Source organism: Lates calcarifer, linkage group LG23 (genome assembly GCF_001640805.2).
Source record: "Lates calcarifer isolate ASB-BC8 linkage group LG23, TLL_Latcal_v3, whole genome shotgun sequence".
NCBI lineage: Eukaryota > Metazoa > Chordata > Actinopteri > Centropomidae > Lates > Lates calcarifer.
The window spans coordinates 16,293,523-16,321,041 of record NC_066855.1 but is presented as its reverse complement, the minus strand read 5'-3'; the positions used below and the strand labels follow the sequence as shown (position 1 = coordinate 16,321,041).

Below are 27,519 nucleotides of genomic sequence, written 5' to 3'. Positions count from 1 at the left end.
ATATCTTTAAAAAATGTCTGACATCTCTCCTTTCAACTTCAAATTGCCTCATTTGCAGCATTTCATTTCCTCAGTGGCCTATTTCATGAATTTGATTCTTTCATCTTAAGACATAATAAATATGAAATGACAAATGTGAAATTTGGTTCAGATTATTTCATTTCTGTCCTGTGAATGTGCTCTGTGATGCAGCCGGCCAGCATGGAAAAATGTAATTTTACTCATCATTTGTCAGTGCCTTCATGCCGATCCCCCACTATTTGGGCTGCATTAAGCAGCAATGTGCAGAAATGACATTTTTAAAATAGAAAATAAACATCCATATGCTGTTTCACTCTGTCACAGCTCCAGTCTGAGTCTTTCATTGATTTCAAGGAGGAGATAGGGATTGAAATTTTAAAAAATATAGCTCTTAATAGGGTCACAGCTTGTGGTAAAATTGTCAATAATGGCCTATTATTGTGAGGAAGCAGCTGACCTGCCCCTACTTTCCCACATCTTTGGCAAACAGCTTGACACCAGAATAAATGCGTGTAAAATGTTGGAGAAACGCGGGTTGAACACAGGTCATTCGTGGATAAAATTGGAGGTCTAAATGTAAAGAACAATGCTTAAGCAGAGGGTGGCAGACTGTCCTGACAGTGAATGTGTGAAAAATCACAGCTTGTTGCTCCCTCTAATGATATCTCTCCCTATTAGTCTCAAAAGCAGAAAAGGTCACAGTGCCAGTACGAATCGAGCAGGAATTCATATCCTGTATATTTCCAAGGAAACAAGAAGCAAAAAAATGTATTCCACATCAGCTGAAAAATTGAGAAAATAAGAAGAAAATCTAAATGAGTCACCTCACCTTTTAACAGCAGCCTTCTGTCTGTTTCCTCTCTTGCTCTCTTGTGCAGATAATGTTTATAGGAAATGTCTTGCAAATGGGACATGGGCGTTGAAGGGGAACTACTCCATGTGTAAGGCCATACTTCACGAGGAGGTAAGACCTCAGTGTGTGGTGTTTGTGTGCATGTGTCCTGATTAATGAGGCTCTTCACAAAGGCCCTCAATGCATGAAACAGCTCCATGCGTTAATCAAAAACCCAACAACAGAGGCCAGGTTAGCAGTGGAAGATGACCACTGCAGGCTTATTTATAGTAAATATGGATTTGGGATTTGGTGTCTTGGAGGCTGCAGCTGTAAAAGGACACTATCAAATACTAAAAATACTATGAATGTACTTGGGAATGCCCCAAGAGCATCACTTGAAGGAGTCAGCTTCAGAAAGGACAATGAATGTATTGAATTTGCATTAAATAGGCCCCTGCACTGCAGCTTTCATGTCATTTTGCCCAGAGTTGCCGAGGCTTGGCTGGCTCTATATGTAGGTGGAAGCTTGAAATTTGCTAATCAACCTGCAGCTATTTCCCTTTCTCTCATTTTGTGAATTCCTCAAAAGAGATGGCAACCAAAAGAGTGACTTTTTTCCTACCGAGCAGCATTGTCCTCCAGCGATGTGAGCAATTCGTGAAAGCAGAGGGAAACACAGTTGCTCGGCATGCTGCTGTTATGGTCCTGCTGTGCTCCAGATTTTTATTCTTTCACATGTTGCTGTGTTGTTGTTTTTTTCCCAGCCTCCACCTGGATGTTGTAGTGTGATGCGCAGATGTGATGGTGATGAGCGTTCATTTTAATTAGGATTGAGCGGCGCACAAAGCTTTCAGACAGAACACGCTGACCCAAATCAGCCTGCAACAAGTAGACATTTGAAATATTGTATATAAAATATAAAATTACATGACAAAAACATGTGGCAGCAGTGTGCTTGTTTTGCCCAGCCTAACCATCTGCTGAAACTGAATATTAAGTAGTTGAGTTTCCGTAAACACGGTAACCCTGAGCAGGTTCAGTAAGCTCTGTCCGAATGTTTTCTGTTTTCCATTTTTAAGAAGAATCTAGACCCTTGCTATGCATTCAAAGGATAATTCTGGTGTTTTTTCTAATTGTGAACAAATCCTATGAGAAGACCAAAACCAACAATATGTTTGCCCTGTCTGTGGCTTTCAGCCAAAAAACCCATATTTTCCAACAGAAGATTTAAATATTTAAAAATGCATCACAAATGTAGAGTATAATTATATCTAAAACGGCTCAGCTGGGCACTGTAGCTTTTAGCTAATGTTACTCAAATATGAGTAAAATCTATACTTATACTTTTCAGTGGAGGATTAATACATTTGGTGCTCTAGTGAGAATGTACAGCAGCAGAGACTGAAATGCTGTTTCATTTTCCTTCATTCAGTATGAGGTTGTGTTCAGTTAGCTGGTTTCTGCTCATGCCAGGGGTTTATTCTAAGTGTTTTTTAATGTTCATATTTCGTACCAGTACAGCTGTGTTTTACTATACTGTCTCATGGCAGCCTCTACGTGTGTCACCGGGCAGCATTATAGTTATTGACAAATTTGTTAATAATCTTAATAATCTTTACAACTACATTATAATGTGATATAAACATTTTTTTTTTCAGATGTTTTTAGTATACGCTTATAAATGCTAAATGGGGGTCAAAGTGTTAGCATATTCATCCAGAAGCGCCTTTGACAAGTGACTGTGTTTTTAAGCTAAGTTAACCTAATAACCTCTTGGCTTTTTTGATTCTACTAACATCTCCATCAGACTACAGTTTTTTTTTCTTTTTCTTTTTTTTTTCTTTCTTTTTTTTTTTGTCTTTCTCAATGGTTAACCTTAAATTCTTGCTGGTCATGGTCGGAGACTGCAACACTAAAATAATAATGATGATAATAATAACAGAACAAGGACTGTTGTTAAAATATTGTAAGCCACAATCATGTCAGTAAAATTAACAGTGTATTTCATTTGCTTTCCACCAACTTATCTAATGTTACAAGACAATATCTGCTTAGATTATAAACAGCATTCAGTTCAGAGGTAATGCTGCCACAACTTAATTGTGAAAACAATGTAGTAATATATGCCACAGGAAGACAGTTGTGTTTCAAACAAGGGAAACATACGTCAGTGAACGTAACACCAGACATATCTGATTCACTGAAAAATCTCAGGTATAGGTGGTGATTCAGGATCTGGAACGAGGCTGTAGGTGTGCAATATGGGGGCTGGAGTCAGAGTAAACTACTGTGTGTTTAATGAAGGAACCTGTCAGTCAGTGCAACAGTGTGGATCACTGATGTGTTCTTGTAGTTTGTGGCTAGAGCTCTGTGGCACAGAGGACTAAGATATACACACAATACCTGTTAGCAGGATCAGTTTATTGCTGGTTTTGGTCTTTTCATGGGATTTGTTGGCAATAAGACAAATATAAAGGATTTCATTCACATGCTTGCCTGTCAGTTACCACATTGCACTACAGTTGTAGTCAGTTTGTCCTTTATAGATCTGTGAGCATTAGCGAACAGTGTTGTGGACCGAAACCCTTCATTTAGTGTTTTTTTCTGAGACTCTCTGACTCTGATGTCCAATCGATCCTGGCAGAAGATTGATATAGAGTGTCTGACCTTTTAAAAATGTGTATTTGATTTTTTTCCTTTTCTTTTTCTAGCCTTGAAATAAATCACCAGGTGGTGTGATTGACATCCGGGGGAAAATGAGGGGGAGTTGAAGCAGCTTCTCTTTAAAGTTCAGTCCATATTGAACTGGATATTCAGTGGTCCCACTGGAAATAGAAAGGATAGAGAGGATCAAACGCTTATTGGAAAGTTTGTCTGAGGGAAAAAACATCTTTTCCTTTTGGGACTTGCTTGAGGTTATTAAGTGTCTTTGTTGTTTCCTATAGAGAGTGAGTCAGGTTTGGTTCTGGCTCCTGTGGCCCACACATTTTGTGAGACCTGAGGCTGTGTGGTGGGTGGGTCTTATATTATCCTCTTGTCGTCCACCCCCTTCCTCTCAGGCTCTGCTATCCATTTAAACCCTCCTATTGGCTTGATTTATGTGCTAATGTGTGTTGGCCACTCCTGCACAAATCAGTGTCTATTTCAGGACTGATTCACATTTAATTTTCCAAATCTATATTAATTCTCACATGCCATATGTACATTGAAAGAGTATGTCTGCAGGAATCATTTGTCTTATGATACTACCCTTGAGATGATCCCTTTATAGTGTGACTCTGCTGTAAAAGATGAGGGACAGAATCTACAGTCCTTGTTTGGTGAAAAAATGTGTTCTGCTACAGCAGAGGGATCTGACCTGGTAGATGCATTTAGGTTTTTCTTAACTGGGACAAAACACAAGCAATAAACCTTAAGTATGCAACTGCTGGGACGAAAATACCCAACTCAGACTGCTGAAGACCCATATTAGCTTCAGATGAACTTGACAGTGTGTTTATTTACACAATGTGGGCTGTGGTTGGGTAGGGCTGTGAAAATCAAGAGTGACAATCTTTAAAATGTTTTGTTCTGTCCAACCAACAGTCCAAAACCCCAAAACATTCAATTTACTGTCATGTACAATACTTGATTAAATACTTGATTTAAAGAATACTAAAATCAAAATACTTCCAAACTCGCGGATTGATTAACCTATTGATCGACTAGTTGCTATAGTTTGATTTGAAACAGGACATAAGAAAACACATTTAGTAAGACAACAAAACAAACCTTACAAACATATTTTCAAATTGTCAGTTGGCAGATTATTAGGAATGTCATGTACAAAAGAAACACCAAAGTAAAGAACACCAAATGTAAAAGATAAAAACTAAAATAGCATAAAACACTAGAGTAAAAATTATGTTGCAGTACAAGAATGGATTAATGAATGGTTTTAATAAGAGGTGGTGGTAAACAGAAAAGTCTTAAACCCTGATTTAAAAGAACTGACAGCTGTATAAGAAGAGTTTGTTCCAGATGTGGAGCGTAAAAACTGAATGCTGCTCCTCCATGTTTAGTTTAGACTCTGGGGACAGTGAGGAGATCTGTCCCAGATGACCTGAGAGGTCTGGATGGTTCATTACAGAGCAGCAAATCTGGACCTGTGTTTATCAGACTTGTAGGAACTGAATGTAAACAGTGTCTAAACTTAAGAGTTAAAAAGAGTTCAAAAATCCATGCCATGCAGAAAATCAGATGGTTTGTTTTTCTGCATGGGCATATAGTATTAAGTTCATTTTATTTTTTGTGAAATCATGAAATCTCTGGAAATAATTAACACAGTTTTCACCATGTCTAAATATATAAATGGGTTTGAAATAATGAAAAATTGGAAACTAAATTCTGCTGCTTGATGAGGTACGTCAGAGAAATCATACCATAAGGAGAATTTATTTCTATACTGACAAGTGCAGAATGTGAATATACTTAGATGGTGACTGCAAATACATTTTATGCCAAAATTATTCTTGTTTGTTTGCAAACAACTAAATCTGTTCTTTTCTTTGTATTATTATTATTATTAAATAATTAATAAATATTAAAGTATACACTCCAAATATAAATATAAATATGAGCCCAAAAATGTATTGTGACCCTAAAGCATTCAGTGCTCACAGAGCTGAATCAACTCCTCTCTGTAACTGTTTCAACACAAACTGAACATAAAGGAGAATTTATTTCAGGACTGTTGTTTTAGACCACATTAGTGTTAGTAAGATGTTCCTAATACACTGTTAACTGAGTGTATATTGTATCAGAAATAAGCAGCAGCAGTGAAATCAGTTTCATCTCTCAGTGCTCATCCTCCACAGGTGCACGTCAGTGAAGTTGTGTAATCTGTCCAGTGTAACCTGTGGGACACAAAATCTTCTGTTTGATGGAAGCTGATGCTTTCTGAATAAGAATATCTGATGTAATGGTACCAGCCTGAGACAGCATCCTTTTAGTGTGTACAGTGTACAAGAGGTGAAGAGGTGTATGACAGGTCAACCAAAGGCAAAAGTGTTTACACCTTTTCTGAACAGCCACACTCAGAGACGTGGCTAAAAGCCTGCTGTCATAGCCTGCCTCCCCAATCTCTCTGCAAGAACATTGTGTTTTTGTAATTTTGACACAATAAATTGCATCAATGGTTAAGTGTAAAGAATGAAAAAGGGGAGCTTGAAAGAGAACTTTAAACCGCTATGTACCATTATAAATGATGCATTGTGGTGTTACAGATCTTGTTTGGAAAGACCCCAGCAAAAAAATCAAATAGTCATTTTCATGTTTTCTTTTTCTGTAAAAATGAAAAAGAATTCCTGCTAAAATTGTGACTCAGATTGCAATATCTGTCTCACTGTGATTTTTTCACATATTGTTCAGCCATAGTCTGAAGTATGCTAAGAGATCACTTTACAGCAATGATTATAACTCTTAACAGTACGTATGTCATGTGATTATTGCACTAAAATAGACTCGACTCCAAACCTATAGTTATCTATTGTACCGTTGGTCGTTTGTTCAAATAAAATAATCTACCACATTCATCATTCATCAGACAGATGACAGAGATTATAACATCTGTTTTTGAGACTTTTTGGGGATAAGCAACACTTCAACACTCGTCCTGTTGGGAAACTGTGATCTCCTAAATCCAAGGAGAAGAGAGTTCACATTACTGAGGCCCTTCATCTCATGTGTGAAACATGAAATGACAGTGACAGCTTTGACAGCTGTAATTCTTTTCTGTATGACAGATTTTCTCCCTGGTTCATTTATGCAGTACAAACATTGGGAGATGCTATGAACTTGTTCTCACTTGTCATATATGTATTTTTTCTGTGGCAGCAAATCACACTACGCAAGCCTTGAGAAAAATTCCTGCAGGTTAAACTGGGCTAAACTAACACTTTGAGTGCTGACTGACTCACAATAAACAGACTGAAAATACTTGCTAGTCCAGCAATATTATGGCTACAAACTATCCATTAATGCAACACTCTCTGTGAAAGGCCGTAATTACACTTCTATTTTCTACATTCAAAAAGAATATCTGATGTTATGAATACATTATATGAGAGGAACCTGACTTTTTCTAGCATAATTTCCAGAAAAAAAAAATGTTTTATCTTCAAGTTGATTCAGTACGTTTATGTTTTCCCGACAACTGACATCTTGTGGCCATGAGAGTAATTACTGGCCAATCTTAAGAGCTTAAAACAGAAAACCATGACTACAATCTTTCCTTTACCCCAAACAAATCACACCTTGACCATAAAGGTGGCAGATCAGAAAATGTTTGTATATCTCGTTTTGCAAAGGTCATAAGGTCATATATCTCTCTGGAGGGCAGTGACAGAGAACCTAATTTGTTTGTTTGTTTTGGTATTTGATTTGTTTTTCAGAAATCACTGTTCCTGAATTTACTATAGAATTGATGTGTGTTCATTAATCAGATGGAGAAAAGCGTCTGTGCTGTTGATTTGAAGATACCACACCATCTGTCCACCACAGACTTAGAAAGAGTTAAAGATTTGAGCTGCTGCACCAAAATATAGTGAATGGGACAGATGACGTGTTTCAGGGTGGGTGGGGCAGGGATTAAACATGCCCACATTTAATCTTGGCCGTAGACACCAGTAGGTTACATAAATCCACTTACAGCACAGATTACTGTTGGTAGTGTGGGGGAAATCCGATCACAATGGATATCTGAGTCACAGACAGTGGTCTTAGGCACAGATTTAGAGGAAGATGTTCTATGTAAAACCTTCAGCTGTAGCAGAAGGCCTCTGAGACTGTGCATGCTTACAAGCTTCACAGTATTCATGTTTAAAAACCAGGGGAGGGGCCAGAGGGATGGCATGGGGTGGCACAGGCCCCCCTGAAATCTGATCAAATCTGACCTATAGGTAGTTGTCTTATTAGTATCATGGATAGAGCGCTGAGTGTTAACATTCTTGTTGCAAAGGCAATGTAACGGCCACAAAGAGATGAAAAATTAACCAAAAGAGACACTTAAACTACCATGAAATATGCAAATTGACCACAAAGACTATAAAACTTCAACAATAAGGCACAAAAGCACCACAAAGACATAAAAAATGAACACAAAAAGCTACCACAGAAGATGCAAAAGGATGTAAAGCGAGCACAAAGACACACACACACACACACACACACAAGAGACGCTAAACTACCACAGAAGACGCTAAACAACTACAAAGGGATGCAAAATGACCACAGACATACAGAATGATTAGAAGCACAACCAATCACAATCATGAAACAAAATGACCAGCAGAATATGTGAAGTGACCACAAAGTGACACAAAACAATCCAAAAGAGAAGCAAAACTACCACCAAAAGACACAAAGCAAATACAAAGAGACACAAAATAACTACAGAGAGACAAAAAATGACCACAAAAAGATAGAAAACTGCCAGAAGGAGACAGAAAGGGACCACAAAGGAAAGAAATATGACCAACAAGATGCGTCAGACTACCACAGGAGATGCAAAACAACTAGGAAGGGACACTGAAGGACCACTAAGAGGTGAAAAAGATCTAAAATTACCACCAAAAAACACAAAGCAAATACAAAGAGACAAAAAACAACTACAAAGTGAAACACTGTGTGTTGGAGGGATCAGGGGCCTTTTTACATGTCTGTCTCATATCGTCATGTTGTAATATTTACTATAGCTGTATTAAGTGCTTATTGATTCATTATTACTGAATAAACTAACTATTAATAATGTAGAGTTTATTATTGCCAAAAACCAGGACTGTAAATGTGAGTCTTAACATTCCTACTGTTTGAACACTCGTCCCTGTTCAACACCACAGCAGGAGCTGGCTCAAAAAAAACTGTAAAATAAAAGAGGATTTTCAGTCTTTTAAGTCTCTCCTCTTGTCCGGAAAATACTGTTATTTTTAAGAATCAGAAATACCCACAAGACTCATCCTGTGTTTATTTTTTTCCCTGCAGAAAAAAGGCAAGATGCACTACCAAATAGCTGTGATCATAAACTTCCTGGGTCACTGCATCTCGATGGTGGCTCTGCTCATAGCCTTCTTCCTCTTCTTGTGTTTGAGGTAAGTGTTGGTCCCATCACAACCAGTCCACTGATAATCCCAAAGACATCCATGATGTGACAGAAACGTCAGTATTCTCGAGATCTCTCGTTCAAAGCGCCTCTCGTTCTTATTCAAAAACCATTTGGTCATGGGATGAAACCTTCCCTATCTCAATCCCGCAGATGTAAAAGGGTTTAGACGCCCGCAAAACTAGGGCACATTTCCCCCACAAACTGGAATAATAGACCCATCTCAGAGAACGGCAAAAACCTAAACAGTCTGGTGGAGGCCTGCTGGGACAACTGGTGGAGGTGGAATGGGTTTCTCTGACACGACTAAGTAAACCGTGCGTTAACGAGAGAAAGGTCTTAGCACCCTCAATAGCCGGGGCTGTTATCGATCCCCGAGACACCCCCGGGGAGTGAGAAAAGCGTGAAAGGGCACAGAGAGACATAATAAATAGAAGCTCTACAGAACAACGTTTATGCACAACCCGTGTTTGTGGGCCACAGCGGCTCGGACAGCGAGGGAGGCAGGGAGGACAAGTGTCGGCCAGCTAAAAATGGCACTGGGGTAGTGAAGGAGTTTGGCATTTATTACTCAACCTTCTCCACTTTGTAATGAGATTGAGAACCATTTAAGGGAAGGTTGCTGCTGCCAGTGTGATGGAGAGAAAGGCTGACACTTCCTGTTCAGTGTTGTGGAACTGAAAAGAAAAAAAAAGAAAGAGCGAGAGGAGGGGATCGCAGTGTAGAGCAGAGCAGGATTTTTCAGGGCATTGAACAGTTTGTTAAAAAAGCAGTGAAATAGCAGCCACGGAGGAGCATCTTCAGCTTCAGTGATGTGACATGAGTGAAATCTGCTGTAAATTCTTTTAACAATACCTTCCACATAGAAGCGAAGGACTTTTGAACTTCAATTTGTCCATTAATCCTTACTTAAACTATAGGTTTGTTTGTGTATGTAAAATGTATATTATTTTATTGTGTCAAGGACACAGTGGAGTAGATGACTTGGCTCACAGAGTGCTATCAGTACTGCCTATCATTTCATTGTAATTGCTCCATGCATACTAGAGACTCAGTGCTAGAGATCCTCAGGGTCTTTTGGGTCCATGATAGTGGTAAGAGAAAATTAATTGCATCATCTGCATATATGATAGTTGCATATCTTGTCCCGTGTCTATGCTGGAAGCTCTCACCTGGTTGGCACTCACACTGAATCAGAGAACATTTGCAATAAATTTCTCCTGCAGGGAGAGCTTTTAAATTTCTCGTCTCCAACCGGCTTGTAGGAATTACATTTCTTACAAGTAAACTGCAACAGCAAATGCATTTTGTAGGAAACATAACTGAAACTGCCCTCTGTTTTCTGAAAATGTAATGAGGAAATATTGTTAAATTACGTGTTTATCAAGTTGCGAATTACGTTTATGATGAATATAGCAGACGACATATTTCTTTCTGCTCTTGCAGTAGAATATCCACCTGCAGTGACGACAGCATTATTAGACTGTTGTGTTAAGGTTCTGGTTAAGATTAGGGAAAGCTCCTGGTCTGGTTGAACACAGACACAGAGAGATGTGAACCTTAGTATCCTGAACTTTGTACGCCCACTATCCACTCCAACCACCTCCACTGCTGTTAATTAATGAGCAGCTTCATTCATTAAAAAACAGGTTGCCTCTGAAGATAATACAGCCAGAAATTACACTTCCTACAGAGCATATTTGCTGTTGTAGCTTAGTTGTATAGAAACAAAATCTCCAGCAGACGGTAAAACTGAAGATGCATGAAAATAAATGGAGCTTTGTCCTTTTGAACCCTGAAAGAAACAACTCAACAATCTCTTTGTAACTCCATCTGCTGGAGGTCAACACTTTGAGAGGAATTTGATCAAACTGATGATTTAGCAAACATAATGCGTCTATCTGTAGACGACTGTTTGACCTTCACCCACACTTCCTTCACCTGTGTTATTAGACCAGGAAGAGAAAAAGGAAGAAATTAATGAATTAGACCTCAGCCACACTCTCTTGGAAATGTAAGCAAGGTTTTTGCCAACGGATATCCAAACACACGACCTCTGACCCTCGATATCATCCACCAGCTACCTCCGATGGGAGGGGTTCACCAGTCACCTCACATCACAGCTGATCAGATTTAGGATTTATTGATTACATTTATGCCATGTGAGTTTGAAAAATATTTTACAGGGAGATATATGTATATATATATATATATATATATATATATTATATATATATATATATATATATATATATATAAACTTCTTTTTAAGGTCTGTGTGCTGCTTTTCACTTCAATCAATCAACAAAGTACACACTAAATAATAGTAATTCAATACTTGGCATAAATATATAATATGAAATGAAAGAGAAGGATGTCAAATAGCTTTTCCCATAACAAGTAACAGCAGAGTGATCAAAGTAGGGACACAAGATAGGAAGATAGGAACATGGGAGATTTTTTTTACATTTACTTCACTGTGTCTTTTACAAAGACCTGTCTGCTGTTCGGCTTTTCTCTTAATTACTTCACATCAGGCCATTTGTGCTGGACCCACCGGCAAGATGCCAAGGGAAGTGAGGTCACATGGCGTAATGAATACAACTGTTTGAAAAAAAAAAAAAAAATTCCTCACTCTGCTTCTGGTGCTGCAGCTGCTTCTTTTGTGATACTAATGACAGCTCCAGAAAGTGGGGAGGAAATTAGCTGCTTGTTTGTGGGACAGCGTGATTTATAAGTTTATATATTTTTTTGTACCCTTAAGGCTTCTTTTTTTACTTCTGTGTAATATTCTAATTATTCAAAACTGTATTTTTTAGCACTATTTCTATGCAGCAGTTTTTGTGTTAATGAGGCTGTTATTTTCTTTAAGAGCGTCCTGGTTAATAAACATGAAGTGATACGGTGTCACTGGAAAATTTTTTTGCCCGTGCACGTCTGCTCAGTCAGCACAAAGCCAGTGCAAGTGACACCTATTAAGAATTGATGCATGCTGAAAAATAAATCACGTCACTCATGGTTGGCAGAGGAGGAAGCGGCCTCTGCTTGCTGATAATGCCGTCAGCTGGTGACAACAAACAAGGCTGTCACTACGGTGACCGAGGTTTGTGTGTGTGTGTGTGTGTGTGTGTGTGTGTGTGTGTGTGTGTGTGTGCTTCTATTTTCAACCTCTCGCTCTGAGGCAGTTGGGCTGGATTTTAATTGTATCCTAAGGTTGACTTATTTACAGCATAAAAAAAAAAAACATCAGAGTTTCAGGACATGGCACAAGCAAGAGAGCAAACAGCGGAACTGAAATGTTACTTCATGTTATGTTAGTGGTGAGGGCACTGGGGAGTGATAGGAAATGTTACTTTGAGGCTAATTCTCTTCATTATTCATATTCATCATCTTTATTTTCTGCGTTTCCGAGATTACTTTAAGGGTGATCTCGTGGTTGAGAAGTACTGTGTCTTTGTTTAAAATACACCAGGACACTCAAACGCAGCAGGAGGAGATATTTAATTCAGGTACTTCCCACTGGTTTGGTCATGTGTTGTGTTGTAATCTTTCCTCTTAGTATGAAATAATATTCTGGTGTGTGGCAGGAGAAATTTTGAAGAAGAAGCGTAAACCTCTCAGTTTACTCTCCTCTGTTCTTCTCACAGGAGCATCCGCTGCCTGAGAAACATCATCCACTGGAACCTCATCACCGCTTTCATCCTGAGGAACGCCACCTGGTTTATCGTCCAAATGACCATGAGCCCCGAGGTGCACGAAAGTAACGTGGTACGTGGTACCTATTAAAAGACCGAAGCTAACACTTAATCAAAGGTCTGAGCCACACTGTTGCTCTGGGTGACATGTTCCTTTATTAACGTCAACACACACACTGTAGTTAGATAGATTTGTCTCTGAGTGCAGGAGGAGTTGTTGGAGAACAAAGGGGGATTTTAACACATACTCAACATACTCAACAAACTCATTTTTTCCTGACATACATTCCAGATATAATTTAGAAAAGATAAAACTTGATGGAAAATTCACACCTTACAGCATAACAGAGGCCAGCCAACTGGTGAGAAAACAGATTAAAAACTGAATTAAATAAATAACAATAACACTGAAAGAGATTACTCTTATATGTATTACTAGTATTAGTATTATTGTGCTGTATTCTCAGAGTTCAATTATACTTCAAACTCTCACACACTGTCCTGCTGCTCTCACTGTGTCCTACTGTTTTAGGAAATTTGTGGGACTACTATTCAATGAAACAAAATGTTTGTGAGTCATTTTTTAAGATTTATAGGCGACAATCATCACAGATAGAGAGATAGAAACGAAAGAAAATTAAACAGAAATATCAAATCTCCAATGACATAAAACTTAGAAAAGCAGTATATTCTCATACTGAAGGAGCTGATCCACCAATCGACAAATCAACTGATCATTTCAGCTCTAAACACCAGCGTCGGCCTATAAATAATTTTCTCAATGTTGCAAATATCAGGTTTAAAGTCCTGCTGTCTTATGATTCTTTAATGAAATGAATTTCTTATCTGCAACACCATAAAAAATTTAATCAACTATTCAGTTTTGCATCAAATTCAACCAGAAGAGAAATTTTGAAGGTTTTGTTACATCATGCTGAAGAACTACAGTATCTGGGTCTTGTCAAACTACTTCCTCTTTGGTGGTGGAAAACATGATGAGCAGCATATTTTACAGAGTTTAAGAGTTGGTGCTGCATTTGTTAACCACAGACAGGTGTCAAAGCAAAAATAAATAAATAATTATAAAGGTGGGAGAGGTATTCACATCCTTTACTTGAGTAAAAGTAGCAGCACATCTATGTTAACATACTCCAGTGCAAGTCAAAGTCCTGCATTTAATATCCTGAAGTACTGTCAATAAAAAGTACTTGAATATCAAAGTAAATCTACTCAGTTCTGTGGTAAAATGTCCCCTTTGACTAATATATTATTATATATGATTTTAGTACATTGTTAATATTGGAAAACAACACCAATGTTTTCTTTCTTTTATTCTACTGTAGTTAGCATGCCAATCAGCTAGCTGTAGCTGGTCACTCTCTGATAGAGGCTAACTGTAGCATGCAAAGCTTAGAAACCAGTGGTTTCCTATTGAATAGTGTATTTTATAAGCTCATTATTGTTTTGTTTTTTGTTTTTTGTTTTTTTGAAAAACTGAAAGATGTTTAACAGAAAGATTCACCTTTATAGATTTGGTGTCGCCTTGTCACTGCCTCCTTCAACTATTTCCACTCCACCAACTTCTTTTGGATGTTTGGCGAGGGCTGCTACCTCCACACCGCCATCGTCCTCACCTACTCCACCGACAAGCTGCGCAAGTGGATGTTCATCTGCATCGGCTGGTGTATGTACACTTCATGTTTCTCCTCCAACAACCTGCACAGTTTACTTCTCTACATGTGTGTTACAACTTTAAAGAAATATTCTGAGGTTTTGGGAAATTTGATCCAAATGTCCTACACCTCTGTCAAGGTTTGATTACCAACTCGGCAAAGTGATTGGCCCCAGGCTCCCCTGACAAAAACAATAATTTTACCTCACATAACACAGGAGTTGCTAATCTACCGCTGCATCAATCAGCTTGTTGTTTGTGGTGTTGTGTGACTTTCAGAGGGGAAGAAGTAATCAGATCCTTTACTTCAGTAAAAGTACCACACAACAACACAAACAAACTAACTGATCAAGGCAGCAGTAGCAGGAGCAGGAGCCGTAAAATTACTGTTCTTGTCAATGGAGTCTGGTGACGTTGAGCAGAGCAATGAAACAGCTGTTTCTGGTTAAACAAAAAGGATCTTACTCTTTCATCATCATTTTTTTTGTCTGTCAGGTAATTAACACACAGAGAACCTCAGGTAAGGCAGTATTATTCCATCATACAACTGTACGGATGCAACCAGCAATTATCAATCAGTTTATAAAATGTCTGAAAATAGTGAATCATTGTTCCCTGAAGTCCACGTTAACATATCCAAATGGCTTTTTTGTCTAGTTATCAGCTAAACACCACTAAAGCTAAACTGGGAAAAATTCTAAATATTCCTATTTGAGAAGCTGGCACCAGTGAATTTTAGTCATTTTAGCCTAAAAATGGCTTTAAGAGTTTATCAATTATCCTAAGTGCTGCTAGTTTATTTTCTTTCAGTCAACTAATTGATCAAGTAAACAAGCTCTAGAGCAATGGCTGGTTTCTGGGGCCTGGGGAAATAAAGACACTGACATGCATGATGGAGAACCTGGGAGGTTAATCCTATTGTGAGCTCTTTTACAAACAGGCCATAGGAGAAGTCTCCTTAATGAGATAAAAAGACAATAAATTATACCTTTTCAGAGATTGGTACCTTTTTCTTATTAACCTCTTGGACAGAAACAAGTAAGTGTATTCCTCAACGATATCCATTTCCTAACTCAAGTCAGCTTGGTTCCATTTCATCTCAAAAGAACAAACTGAAGGTCAGATACAATTTTACCAAACAATGGGAGCATTGGACTTGATGGAGATACCAGGATTCCGTATGGCAGCTGGGAAACGTATTAGAGTAGAGTTCACTAACACCCCGTTTCACACTGTCAAACTAAACTATGTGCAGTTGAGATTAGGTGTATTGTGCCAGCTGGATTACATTTCCCCCAGGGCAGTGTGAAGCCTCTGTGTGAAGAGGAGATGGCAGCACATTTCAGGACGGCTGTGAAAAAATAAATAATCACATTTTATTTGCTTCGCTTAGCTTCGACTCTCTGAGCTGAAATATTACGAAGGCAGTGAGGTGCGGACGAGGGATGAAAAAACAACAAGACAAATTACGTTTTTCAAGTAATCCAGGGCTGTGAGAGTAGATTTCCTGAGGTCTAACACTACACTGATGACAGTATATCACTAATGAAGTGAAAAGTTTCCAGAGATGTGGTACTTGCATGCGTGTGATATGGCGAGCTGGCGAGGTCTTCACGCTCCTGTTAGTGTCATTTAGAAGTGAGTAATGGCTGTTTGTCTGCCTTATTATACTCTCATAAGTCAGTAAATCAGAAGATCACTTTGCATTATCGTCAACTGGAGTCCAGCTTTTCACTCATTCACAAAGAAATATTCAGATGGTGACAAGTCTTGGCTTGCATCTGTGGATCACAGCACACAGGCAACAATTGCTTTTGACAGAGCTTGGCAGGCACTGGTGCTAAGCTGAAAAAAAAAGAAAGACAAGGATTTCATTTTGCAGCGTGAAATCCCCAGAGTGATATTTTGTGATTTGAATTGCAGAGAAAGATAAAAGAAGAATCTGTCACTTTGTCTTTTTTTTTTTTTTTCCTTCGCCTCACAGGTATACCCTTCCCGATAATTGTGGCATGGGCCATTGGGAAGCTCTACTACGACAATGAGAAGTAAGCCTTTTGTTGTGTAAGATTCCTCTTAGATACTGTTTTTTCTTTGCCCCATTGATAAAAGCACAAGGGCCAAATCAAGCTGTATTGCATTAAGGAGATAAATGTCTATTAATAAGCTGCTGCTGTAATTACATTTGCATTGTGCAGTATTATTGATTACACATTACCCCTGTGAATGCTTTCACTTTGACTGCAAGTGTTTGTTGCTTGATTGATATAAGTGGTCTCTTTTTGCACCCATTAGGTGAGAATTGATCCAGCATTTCTCTCTTCTTTTCTCTTCTTTAGCAAATCATAAAAGGATAATTCTGCTGGTTTTCTATATTTAAAAATACTTTTATCCTCATTTGAAAAGCAAACTAAATATGCACAATAGCTGTGATTTATATTTCCTAGCACAAAAACAGAGGAAATCAGGCTTATGTCTGAAATCAAGCGTAATTTGTTTTGAGTTTTCAGTGCAACAACCTGCCTAAGAGATGCTCTTTCATAGAAAAGTACTAGAACAAGATGTTTTCATTTCATGTTTTGTTTTTTTAAGACTCAGTTATAGACTGAAACTTAATAATGTTGTGATGTTTTAGACAGTGTGGAATCTTAAAGGGTTAAAGCTGCTGTGAAAGAATTTCTCACCCCCGGCCAAAATCATCCTGAATGCCCTATAATTCATATTTTGGGTAAATCACTGACTGGAAGACATGTGTTGAAACCCCTGAGCACAAATTAGAAAATTAACGCCAACACATCCTGAACTCTGAGGGGAATTCTTTATGAAAAACGATGAGTGACAGGATAAATACATCTGCCTGTTAGAACTAAGCATGACTGATTGCTTTTGTTGACGTTTCAGGTGTTGGTTTGGGAAGCGAGCTGGCGTGTACACAGACTACATCTACCAAGGACCCATGATTCTCGTGTTGGTGGTAAGAGTCAGCAAAGAAACCTGCTCATACGATTAGTCTTCATTATGTCTTTAAAATGGCTGGGGAGGCGTGAAATGTTGGAAACCTCAACACATTCTTCATGTTAGCAGTGACAAATGTGAGGCTCTAACACTTTACCTACCAAGTGTACTTTTAAATCTCTGCAACTTGGCAACCTGCAAGAAATATGGAGGCTCTGGGCCATGGAACAAATACAAATTCCAAGGATATGTTCGTCCATGTTTGTACCTATTAGGAATTATTTTTAACTTTGGGTCATTTCCATACCCTGAGGGAAGGTTTTTCATGCCTTTATGTCAGTATTTCATCATGTATTTAGCTATTATTGATTTGTGTGTTGTCACTTTTGCCAAAAAGCTCTCTCATCTGCATCCAGCTCAGGAGCTTTCCTGTAAATTACAACTGAAAACAAACATCTTAAACTGGACATCAGTCATCTGCAAAACTTTCTCCTCCAGCATACAGTCTATACAAATCACACATCTTCCTCTGTTATTCCAGGAACTAGAATTAGCACCTTACAGTTGTATGCCTCTACCAACCAGTCCAGTTGCAGTGTATTAGTGTGCGAACCAAATTTTAGGAACTTTCCTTAAAGGACCATCATCATCATCCCTCACTTTCCAAGCATGTTGGAGAGTCTATGGAGGCCGTCAGGTGGCAAAATGGTGTCAAGTGCTACATCAACTACTCAAATGAGGATGTTCGTTTACAAAGCTATATTCACATATTGTATTTAGTTGTCTGTAAAACTACAGGTATAGTCCTTTCTTCCTTTTTGCCTCTTTGTCCTCCATATACAAGCTGCAGCACATACAGATGTGAGAGGTGTTACATGGCAGACTCCCTGTATAGAAATGGTTCATTCTAAGCAAACACACTGGTCCTTTAAGGCATTAGTGACATATTGCGTTCATGACAATGGGATGGGTGGACGGACAGCCCAAAAACACAATGTAACCGGCATGGAGATATAAAGAGCCTCATCAAACCCAGACTTCCATATCAAGTAACTGATTTCATAACTGAGCTACACATCTTCTACAAGGAATTTCACATAACTCCCAGCCCGTGTCCCCCCACTATAACCAACACCCAGGAAATATCTTATAGCACTGTTCTGCACTGATTCACACAGAAAGATAATTCTGAGGCCAGTACAATCAAACACAGGAAACACACAAACTTGAAACTCAGGTTTTTACTTTTGCCAATAATTCCTCTCAGAGCCTTTACTGCTGATTCAGCAGTAACCTTAACACCTTTTAAGAGATTCATATGTTCATCAATATAGAGTCCGAGATATTTATATGAGTCTGCCTAATTCAGTTTATATGGTCCAATTCTAAGCTGATAAGTACTGCGGGTAATCTTTTTTGATGCTAAGACACTCAGCCCTTCAGCAGGGCTCATGTGAGTGATCCTGCAGATTTGGCTGATTGGCCGGGGACTCAGCCTGGCTCCTTGTACAAGCTTTATTCATCTCTCGGCTGGACTACAGTAACTCCCTCCTGGCTGGGTTCCCAAAATACTGTCCTCAGTCCTTACCTACATGCATGCTCTCAAACTCTGACCCCTACCTCTGCTACAACTCCCCTTGCTGTGGTAATTTGGCCATTTCTTTGCTCCAGTTTCGACTGTTTTCTCCCCGCTGGGTCTCCAGTGGTGGTGTGACCTTCCCGTCCTCATCAGAAACAACACATTCCCTTATCTCCTCTCCGTAGTTGAAAAAGTCATCTCTTCAAGAGGCACTTCATGTCTCTGCCGTACTCTTCCCCTACAGCACACATCTGCCTCCTTCAATATCTCCCTGTTCCTTTCACTGAAAACTCTCCAGTCTCGCTTACAATAGCATATTCTCTTAGGCTTTTATCTCTTTGCTCAGCACTTGATCCTGCAGGATCATTGTTGGGTCACCAGAATATTTGTGGTAACTCCTGCTGCGGTTGTGAACTTTCTATGCCTTAGCAGTGGCAGTTTTAATGTAAGCAATAAAGTGATGTGCAGCCATAATGAATAAATACAGGATGTTATTAAAAATGTTATCATAAGCACTAATGCATGAGGTTAGTGACCAGCAGAGTGGATGGTTCTTGAAAGATTGCCATACATCTGTTCAGGCCAAGGTCAGGTCAGCTGGTCCCGGAAAGTATTCCTACGGCTATTTTTACTCCCATGTTGTACCATTTATACCTACAGCATGAGCTGTGGATTTTGTCATTCATCATATTGTGGAGATATGATGAAGTAAAGATCCTTTACTCGTGAAAAAAACAGGAGTATTATCAACTAAATGTATTTTAAATATCAAAAGTAAATGCTCTCATTATGCACAATAGACCATCTCAATGTGTTCTGCAAATGTATATGGTAGATCATTTTATTATTATTAACTGTGCAAGTAAATGCACAGTTTGCACCAGTTTGAGTAACAATTGCAAAAATAGTCCATAGTCCAGCTGTTGTAGGACATTACTGAGCCATGAACAAAAAATGAAACTATATATTTACAACCTTTTTAAAACATTTATGTCATTTTCACTGGTTGTGTAAAGAGGTCAGAAAGTTTATTAATTCCAGTGGGAAATTGCAGTGTCGCGTTACTCTCAGGGGGCTGGGTGAAAAACAAACACAAAAAAAGACTAATAAATAATCAAGTGGAATAAAATTAAGCCTGAGAATGGAAACTCAGCTAAAAACAAGGAACCACATGTTAAATCTAACAAATATTTGACAGTGCCACAATTAAACCCTGTCAGTTAATGCAAGTAGAGGTTGTGTTCAGTTCTTCAGGGTGCAGGATTGCGTTTGCATGTATTAAAATAGAATTACCCATGCATTAAATATATTTTATAGCCTACAGGTAGAGGTATGTCATGTGTAGATATGTTATAATACAGATGTGGGGTAATGTAGGTCTACAGAGATAAATACTAAAATATTGAACATTGTTTCTTTATTATCTACAAGATCTGTGCATGTGCAAGTGACACAAACAGTAACAGGCAGATGAGGAAAGGAACAACAGATGAATTAATAATGTAGTGCATGTCACGAATATGATAAATGCATAAGTCCAAGTGAGCAGTCTGTCCCAGTTAAATGAGAAACACATCATTGTTTTATTTTTGTGTGATTCATTCACAGTAACAAAAATATAGTAACTGTTTTGACAGTTTGAGTTTAGCACAAATGGTACAACCAATGGTAACAAGTTGAATATCTCACAGATTTTCTCATCAACTTTAGAGGATTTTTGTGCCATAAATGGCAGGAAATTCATACACGCTGACGTTATAATAGATACTGAGTCTTAAGCTGTGAAGGCAAACTGCAGATAAGATATGCTACTGCTAATGTTGCTTGTGTTTGCTCCTGCTGCGCCTTGATCATCTGGGACATTCCCTTGTTCACAGCGCATAATGGGAACCTGAAAAGGCTGTTCCCCAGCTCTGTATTCACTTGGTCTGACATGGGAATTTGTCAAAGGGGCTTTCTGTTCCCCAGCACTGCTGTATGGCTCTTGATATAACAGTCTTAGACTTGAGGGAACTTATCAAATGGGTTAGGGTTTAGGGTTGTTGTTTTATAGCTTTTTTCAAGCCTTGTTCCAGTTTTAAAAGTTAGATATTTATGAAATATTTCAATTTGAATGGGGTTAAATTTTACCGAAACACAATAGTCGGGTTAATGTGTGTTAACAGAATACTGAATCAGGGAGCATAGGACCCTGGGAACATAGATACACTCCCACCCCCGCCCTTCTGTCTGTGCATCTTCCATCTCTTTATTGATGTTTGAGATTTGCAGGTGCTGCACTTTATGATGGCTCTCCCTCTGTTATTCTGGCGAATACTTGGGCCACATATTTGTGTTTCCTCTGGCTCAGTATATGCCCTGTTCTTCGGCCCAAATCCAGCCCACATACAGCATGACTGTCAAAGGCTACCTCCACATCTGGACCAATTCTGGCGCCCACACAGAAAATATTCCTGGCTGTCAACCAGCACTGGAGGGTAACAGCCAGAATCGGCCCAGATGTGGGGGTGTCTGGGCCAGACTCGGGCCGAGTACCCGGGCACATGTCGGACCAGGGGTTTTGTTTTGCTCTCCGGGATAGTTTCTGATACAAATTCTTATTATTCCAATTCCCTGATATATGTTTATTTTGATTTATCCTCAGCCCACCTCAGGGACCACTGTGCACTTGCAGGCAAACAGCATATATGCTAAACAGCCCCACCCCCATCTGCTGCCTCCATTGTTTGCTTGAAATCCATCAAGAGCAGTGACCTGCAGCAGAAAACAAAAACTCTCTGACATTAATAGACGCTGTGAAGTGTTTAGGAAAGAGTCTCACGTTGCTGTGTTTGTTTTTCCGGCAGATCAATTTCATTTTCCTCTTCAACATCGTGAGAATCCTGATGACCAAGCTGCGAGCCTCCACCACGTCGGAAACTATCCAGTACAGGTAAGTGTAACATGTTCTGCTCCACCTGCAAAGGAACAACTAAATAACTCAGATTCACCTGTATGTACACACCTTAAATAATTCGTGTTTTACACTTGATGAGTCGCAACACAGCAGTGCCTGTAGACAGTCTTTCCGTCATGGTTGTCTGATCGGCTGCTCTCCTCGTCTGCAGGAAAGCTGTGAAGGCGACACTGGTCCTCCTCCCGCTCCTGGGAATCACCTATATGCTGTTTTTCGTGAACCCGGGGGAAGATGAGATCTCTCAAATCGTCTTCATATATTTCAACTCATTTTTGGAATCTTTCCAGGTACGATTTATCTCGCAAAACAGAGACTGTGTGGGTGTACGGCTCAGGTAATTGTAATGAGTGGACATCAGAATGACTGTGTTCCTCTCTGGAGATGATTGAATGAATGTAGCGTGTGTGATAAGCTGCTGTGTACGCGATTAAAACAGGATCAGGGCGTTGATGTTTTGAATGCCCTCCTTTTTTGACGACGTTCTCTTCCTCTCTTTATCTCCCCCCTCCTCTCACACAGGGCTTCTTTGTGTCAGTGTTTTACTGCTTCCTAAACAGTGAGGTAAGCAGATTCACATTCCTCTTATTGATCTAACATTTTTTACATCTCCCCCTGCTTCAGACCCTTATATTTATATTTCCCCTCTTCAGGCGTTTCCACTCTCCCTTTTGGTGGCTGCCGTTTCTGTTTGTTATTGCAGGGAATTGAGTGATAAACCTTGAAGCACTTATATTTAGGGCACAATTAAGACTTGTCATGTACTGGCATAAGTGACATCACTTTTTACACTTTATGACAGTGTCAACCCTAATTTGGTTCTATGGAGAAATCAGAGGTGAAACCCGCTCAGAATAGCACAGAAAAATGAATATGCAGCCATGCAGAAGTGCTACTTCATCTTTAATGTGTGATATTATTATTAATAATATTGTTAGTAGTAGTAGTGGTAGTATTAATATTCTGTGTAGTTGTAATATTTCTTTTTTGTTGTATGATTTCTGGGGTGGAAGATGGACATGGATAGAGAGGGAGAAAGGGAAATAAAAAGACAGACATGCACACAAATAGACATATGAAATACATTGTAGCATCCAAAGGTATAGAGTTTTCTGCATAAATTAGATGCCAAGACAATAAAAAATTATATCTTCCCTCTTCCCAAACCCTTAACCCTGCCTTCCTCCCTTCCTTACAATCTCTCCAGATGTTTCCTAACAGCCAACAATCACACCAACGCAAACAGTTATTTCATAGTTTAGTTTAGGTTTTAACACCACACAAACAGCATCAAACAGATAACAGAAGTGAAACAGATGTTACAGAAGAGGTCAAAGAGTCTGCAGCCATGCTAGCAGCACTGTGAAGCTATACTTAGGCTCTGTGGTGCTGTGTGCTAAATGCTAATGTCAGCATGTTAATGTGTTCACAATGACAATGTTAACACGCTGAGGTTTAGCAGGTTTATAATGTTCACCTTCTTAGCATGCTGACATTAGTTACTTAGCTAAACTAAACACAAACAGATGAGGCTGATGGGAATGTCTTTAGTTGTGGTTGTAAACCAAAATTAAGTTATTACAGTTCACCCTGATGGGAACATGACTTTTCCCAAAGTCAGTGTTAAATTTGAATTCAACCTGAAGAAGTTACTAAAACATGATGGGATAGAAAGATGAATTTCAGCAGTACTCAAAGCTTATGGAAATCATGTGAGCAGGATTTGCCAAAAAATATCACCATATATTAGGTAAGGATGAATTCTGGAATAATATACATTTAGTAAACAGCAGACATTAATCAAACTGGGTAGTTTGCTGATCAGCCCCAGTCATAAAATACATGAAAACATGTTTGTTGCTGAATAAACCAGGCCGTTATTGCTCTCATAAAGGTGAAAGGTGATCAGGAAGAGAGTTCCAGGACTTTGCTCCTTTCACAGTAAAAGCTGTTTGAGCAAAAGATGTTTTACAGAATGAAACTTTACAGTCGCAACTTAAACACAAGTTTAACGTAATGAAGATCAATACATTTTACTTGTTTACTTATAATGCTGCAGTAATGACACTCTATTTGCCTTTTGCCCAGGAAAACTGTTAAACCCTGGCTGGTGCAGCAACATGTTGTGTTGACCTCCTCACTCGTAGCAGGAGGCTGATTGAGTAAACAGACTTTCAGAGCTGTTTAAGGTTTAATCTCAGAGCAGGTAGCTTTAAAAGTGTTTGTTAAATTAACCACCCCACCATGCTCCTCAAAGTTACGATCAATACCATTTTTAACTACAACCTGTGAATCTGTTATCTTTAGGTTTAATCAAGGCAACCTGTCCACTTCAAAGTCTAACATCATATCGCAGAGTAATCCCTTACATTACAAGTTATTCCTCAAGTAGCATGTGGATGTTATATCAGCTGACTGCTGCCCTTCGGTTACCGTCCCACACTGCGTTCGCCGTGTTGGATGACGAATGAATATCTCATCACGGGCCGTGTTGTAGCTCCAGCGAGGGGCTTAACCAGCATGTGTAGCTTACAGAGGATATTGATTTAGTGTTTTGTTACAGGCTGAGAGTAGCAGAAAAAGCAAGGGGGGAAGAAATGAGACAGATGAATAGAGAGTACCCGCTGTCACATTCAAGAGAAAAGGAAAACATTTAGCTCTAAAACATGTGTAAAGGATTAGATGATCTTGCTCTATGCCAGAAGACACAAATATACTGCTGGTTTGGTCGCTGATGAAGTGAGCTGTAAAATATAGTGTCAATAATGAGTTTTGGTTTTTAGATTAAAACTCTTATTTAGAAATTATTCTGTGATTACTGAGGGTGGGATGGTTGTATGGGTCAAAATCAAAATCATCATTAAGATGATGTATGGCATGTTGTTACTGAAGTACACAAGTAAGAGCTGTAAATTCAGTTTTACACTGTACAGACTCATTTATACAGAACGCAGGAGAATATTAAAAGAAAAGTTGAAGTTAAAGGGAATGATAAAAATCTAAATCCTCATGGATTATGATGTATTAAATCAGAAGTATGACATACGTTTAGGTTGAATTATTATCATAATTCATATTTCATATCTGATAAGTTTAACAATATTTCTCAGTGGACTTTATATCTTATCAATCTGACTTTATATCTCGTAACTGTGAATTTATCTGCGGTTTTTATCTCTTCATTGTGACTTGAATTCTGTGACTTGACTTTTAGTACATAACACTGAACAATTGTTTTTTATATTCTATGAATATTTCACATTTTGCATATATTGTAAACTTCAAGGAAAAAGAAACATTGCTGTGTATTACTACCAGACAGTTATTCTGCTGAGCAGAACAGTTGCTGGGATACAGCTGCTTTGTTTGTGTTATTGTATGGTACCTGTACTTACGTAAAGGATGTGAATGCTTATTCCAACACTGAAAGTCACACAGATAATAATAATAATGCAGATAAAGTAACGGATCGAGGCAGTGGTATTCCAGCAGCTCCTGTCTTCTATTGTGTTATGTAGAATTTCTGCTTTTATCGATGGAGTCTGGTAGTGACATATATCTACGTTTCTGTTTAAACAAAATGGATCTTTTTTTTCCTTAATTCCTCTGGTTTGTTGTTGACAGGTGCGTTCAGCTGTGAGGAAGCGGTTCCACCGATGGCAGGAGCAGCACTCCATCCGAGCCAGGATGACCCAGGCCATGTCCATCCCCACCTCACCTTCACGGGTCAGCTTTCACAGCATCAAGCAGTCCACGTCGCTATGAGAGAGGAGGCCGGCTTTTGTCCTACATGTGTGCTTTGGGAGAAACCTCCAGCTGTCGTCGTCATCATTTTCTGCCACATCACTGGAGTACACTAAAACACTTTCTGAGCTGGGGCTGAGGCTAGAGAGCAAGAGAGAGTGAGAGACTGCATCAGTCTCTTAAACCTCAGGAGGGACATTATACATTAGACTTTCAAGAGAAAATGGATGGGGACGGTGAATAAGGACACTGCAGACTGACTTTATGAAACGAGAGGTTAGTGGATCAAGAGATGCACGTGACCAAGCTAAGTTTGGAGTTTGGATGTGAATGTACAGCACTCCACATTCTTTCATGTTTGCCTGCCATAGAATTCTCTGTTGTATTCCTGCTTGCACACTTTTATTTTTGTAGCAACAACTTGGATATTGTGCCACTGGACTGCACTGAACTGGATTCCACCACTCCAGCAGAAACTGGACTCGAATGCTTACAGGGGCATAGTCTAAGTTATTATATATGACATTTTCAGATTTTATTTTCCTTTTTTTATGTTCATTTCGTCCTCACAAACAGCTGTCTGATCATAGTGTTTGTGTTAATTTGGTGTCGTGCTATCTTCCTCTCTGTTCTCCATCAGCTTGGTTGCAGTCATGTTGCTTTCATCAACTTTCCAGAAGGGTTAAACACATTCCATACTTTCTACCTGAAGAGTTTTGTTCCAGAGTAATGTGTCTGTGAATACATTTATACAGAGTAATTTGTTTTCTCTCTGAGATTTAAATGAGAAGATTGATACCACTCTCATCACCAAAAATCACCAAAAATCACCTCCTGACTCCAGTCAGAAACTTAACATACAGCTATGAGAGTGGTCGCAATCTTCTAACATCAGTAACTCACAGAAAGTAGGCAAAGAATTGATTTTCCTAAAATGCTTTGCTAATTAATTATTAATTTATTTTTCTCATATATTGCCTAATTGTAGGGATTATTTTATCCAAGCTGGATGTGTAGTTTGACCGAAATGATCTTAAACCTGCTTTAACTCAAGTTTTGTTCGACCATGAGACATATTATCATCCTATAAAGCTGTTATGATGAACATGTTAGCTAACTTATTTCCATGCTCAGTAGGCACAAAGCAGCATTCATTTAAAGTATGTTTTTTGTTCACTTAATGAATGTAAGTCTCCCTTTTAGCTCTGGTTTTTGGTCTCCACCACCTGCTGAGGGAAATATCTGGCTCTGTAGCTGCTAAATGCTCCACTGTGTTCACCAGCTGCTCTCTGACTGTGTCTGTCTGCTGTTTGCTGCTGAGCAGGTAGTGGAGAGTGGCTTTTTGGAGCTTCTTAGCCAAAAACAAAAGCTGATGAGAGCAGTGAGACTGAACCAAAAGGTGTGGGCTGGAAATCCAAAACAATGAGCTGCAAATGCAAATAGCTCATTAAAGCTGGAACATGTTTCGTTCCTGATTTTGAACCTTTCAGAGCGTTTCAACCGAAAGGAGATTAGTTTGGAATGCAAAATTTAGGAGCTGGAACCAAAAAAAAGCTGTTTTTTTTTTTTTTTTTAAGTGTGATGACATCAGTGGGCGATGTCTTATTCTACAGGTCTGAAGATCTGTTGTGCATTGTGCAACATCCTCTGTTAAACTTGAGGCTGATTTGCCAGCATCAAAATTCTTGAATGAAACTAGTTTGAGAAACAGAGCTAATTTGATGGAAAGGAGCTATATAAGTGACACCTTTTACCTTGACTCACTGTTCATATATATACAGTATATATAACATATATATATGTATATAATCAATATATAAAGACCGTGAGATGTGTCAAAGCTACAGATATATGCAAGTTGAGATTATTTTTGTCAACAGTATTTACTTTCACAATTGATGTATGTATATTATTCAGAACAAAACTCTTCA

At 38.8% G+C, this 27,519-nt stretch overlaps 1 protein-coding gene across 2 annotated transcripts in view; it reads left to right on the top strand.

The window, feature by feature from the left end:
- LOC108892057 (corticotropin-releasing factor receptor 1) overlaps positions 1-27,016 on the top strand; it is a 51,892-nt gene extending 24,876 nt beyond the window's left edge. For both annotated transcript variants that reach the window (XM_018689497.2, XM_018689496.2), the window contains exons 5-14: positions 900-985; positions 8,876-8,982; positions 12,641-12,761; positions 14,219-14,372; positions 16,345-16,405; positions 17,259-17,331; positions 21,738-21,823; positions 21,999-22,134; positions 22,367-22,408; positions 25,469-27,016. In XM_018689497.2, the coding sequence (XP_018545013.1) occupies positions 900-985; positions 8,876-8,982; positions 12,641-12,761; positions 14,219-14,372; positions 16,345-16,405; positions 17,259-17,331; positions 21,738-21,823; positions 21,999-22,134; positions 22,367-22,408; positions 25,469-25,609 (1,007 nt within the window). In that variant the 3' untranslated portion in view covers positions 25,610-27,016. The remainder of the gene's footprint in view (positions 1-899; positions 986-8,875; positions 8,983-12,640; positions 12,762-14,218; positions 14,373-16,344; positions 16,406-17,258; positions 17,332-21,737; positions 21,824-21,998; positions 22,135-22,366; positions 22,409-25,468) is intronic.
- The last annotated feature ends 503 nt before the right edge of the window (positions 27,017-27,519 follow it).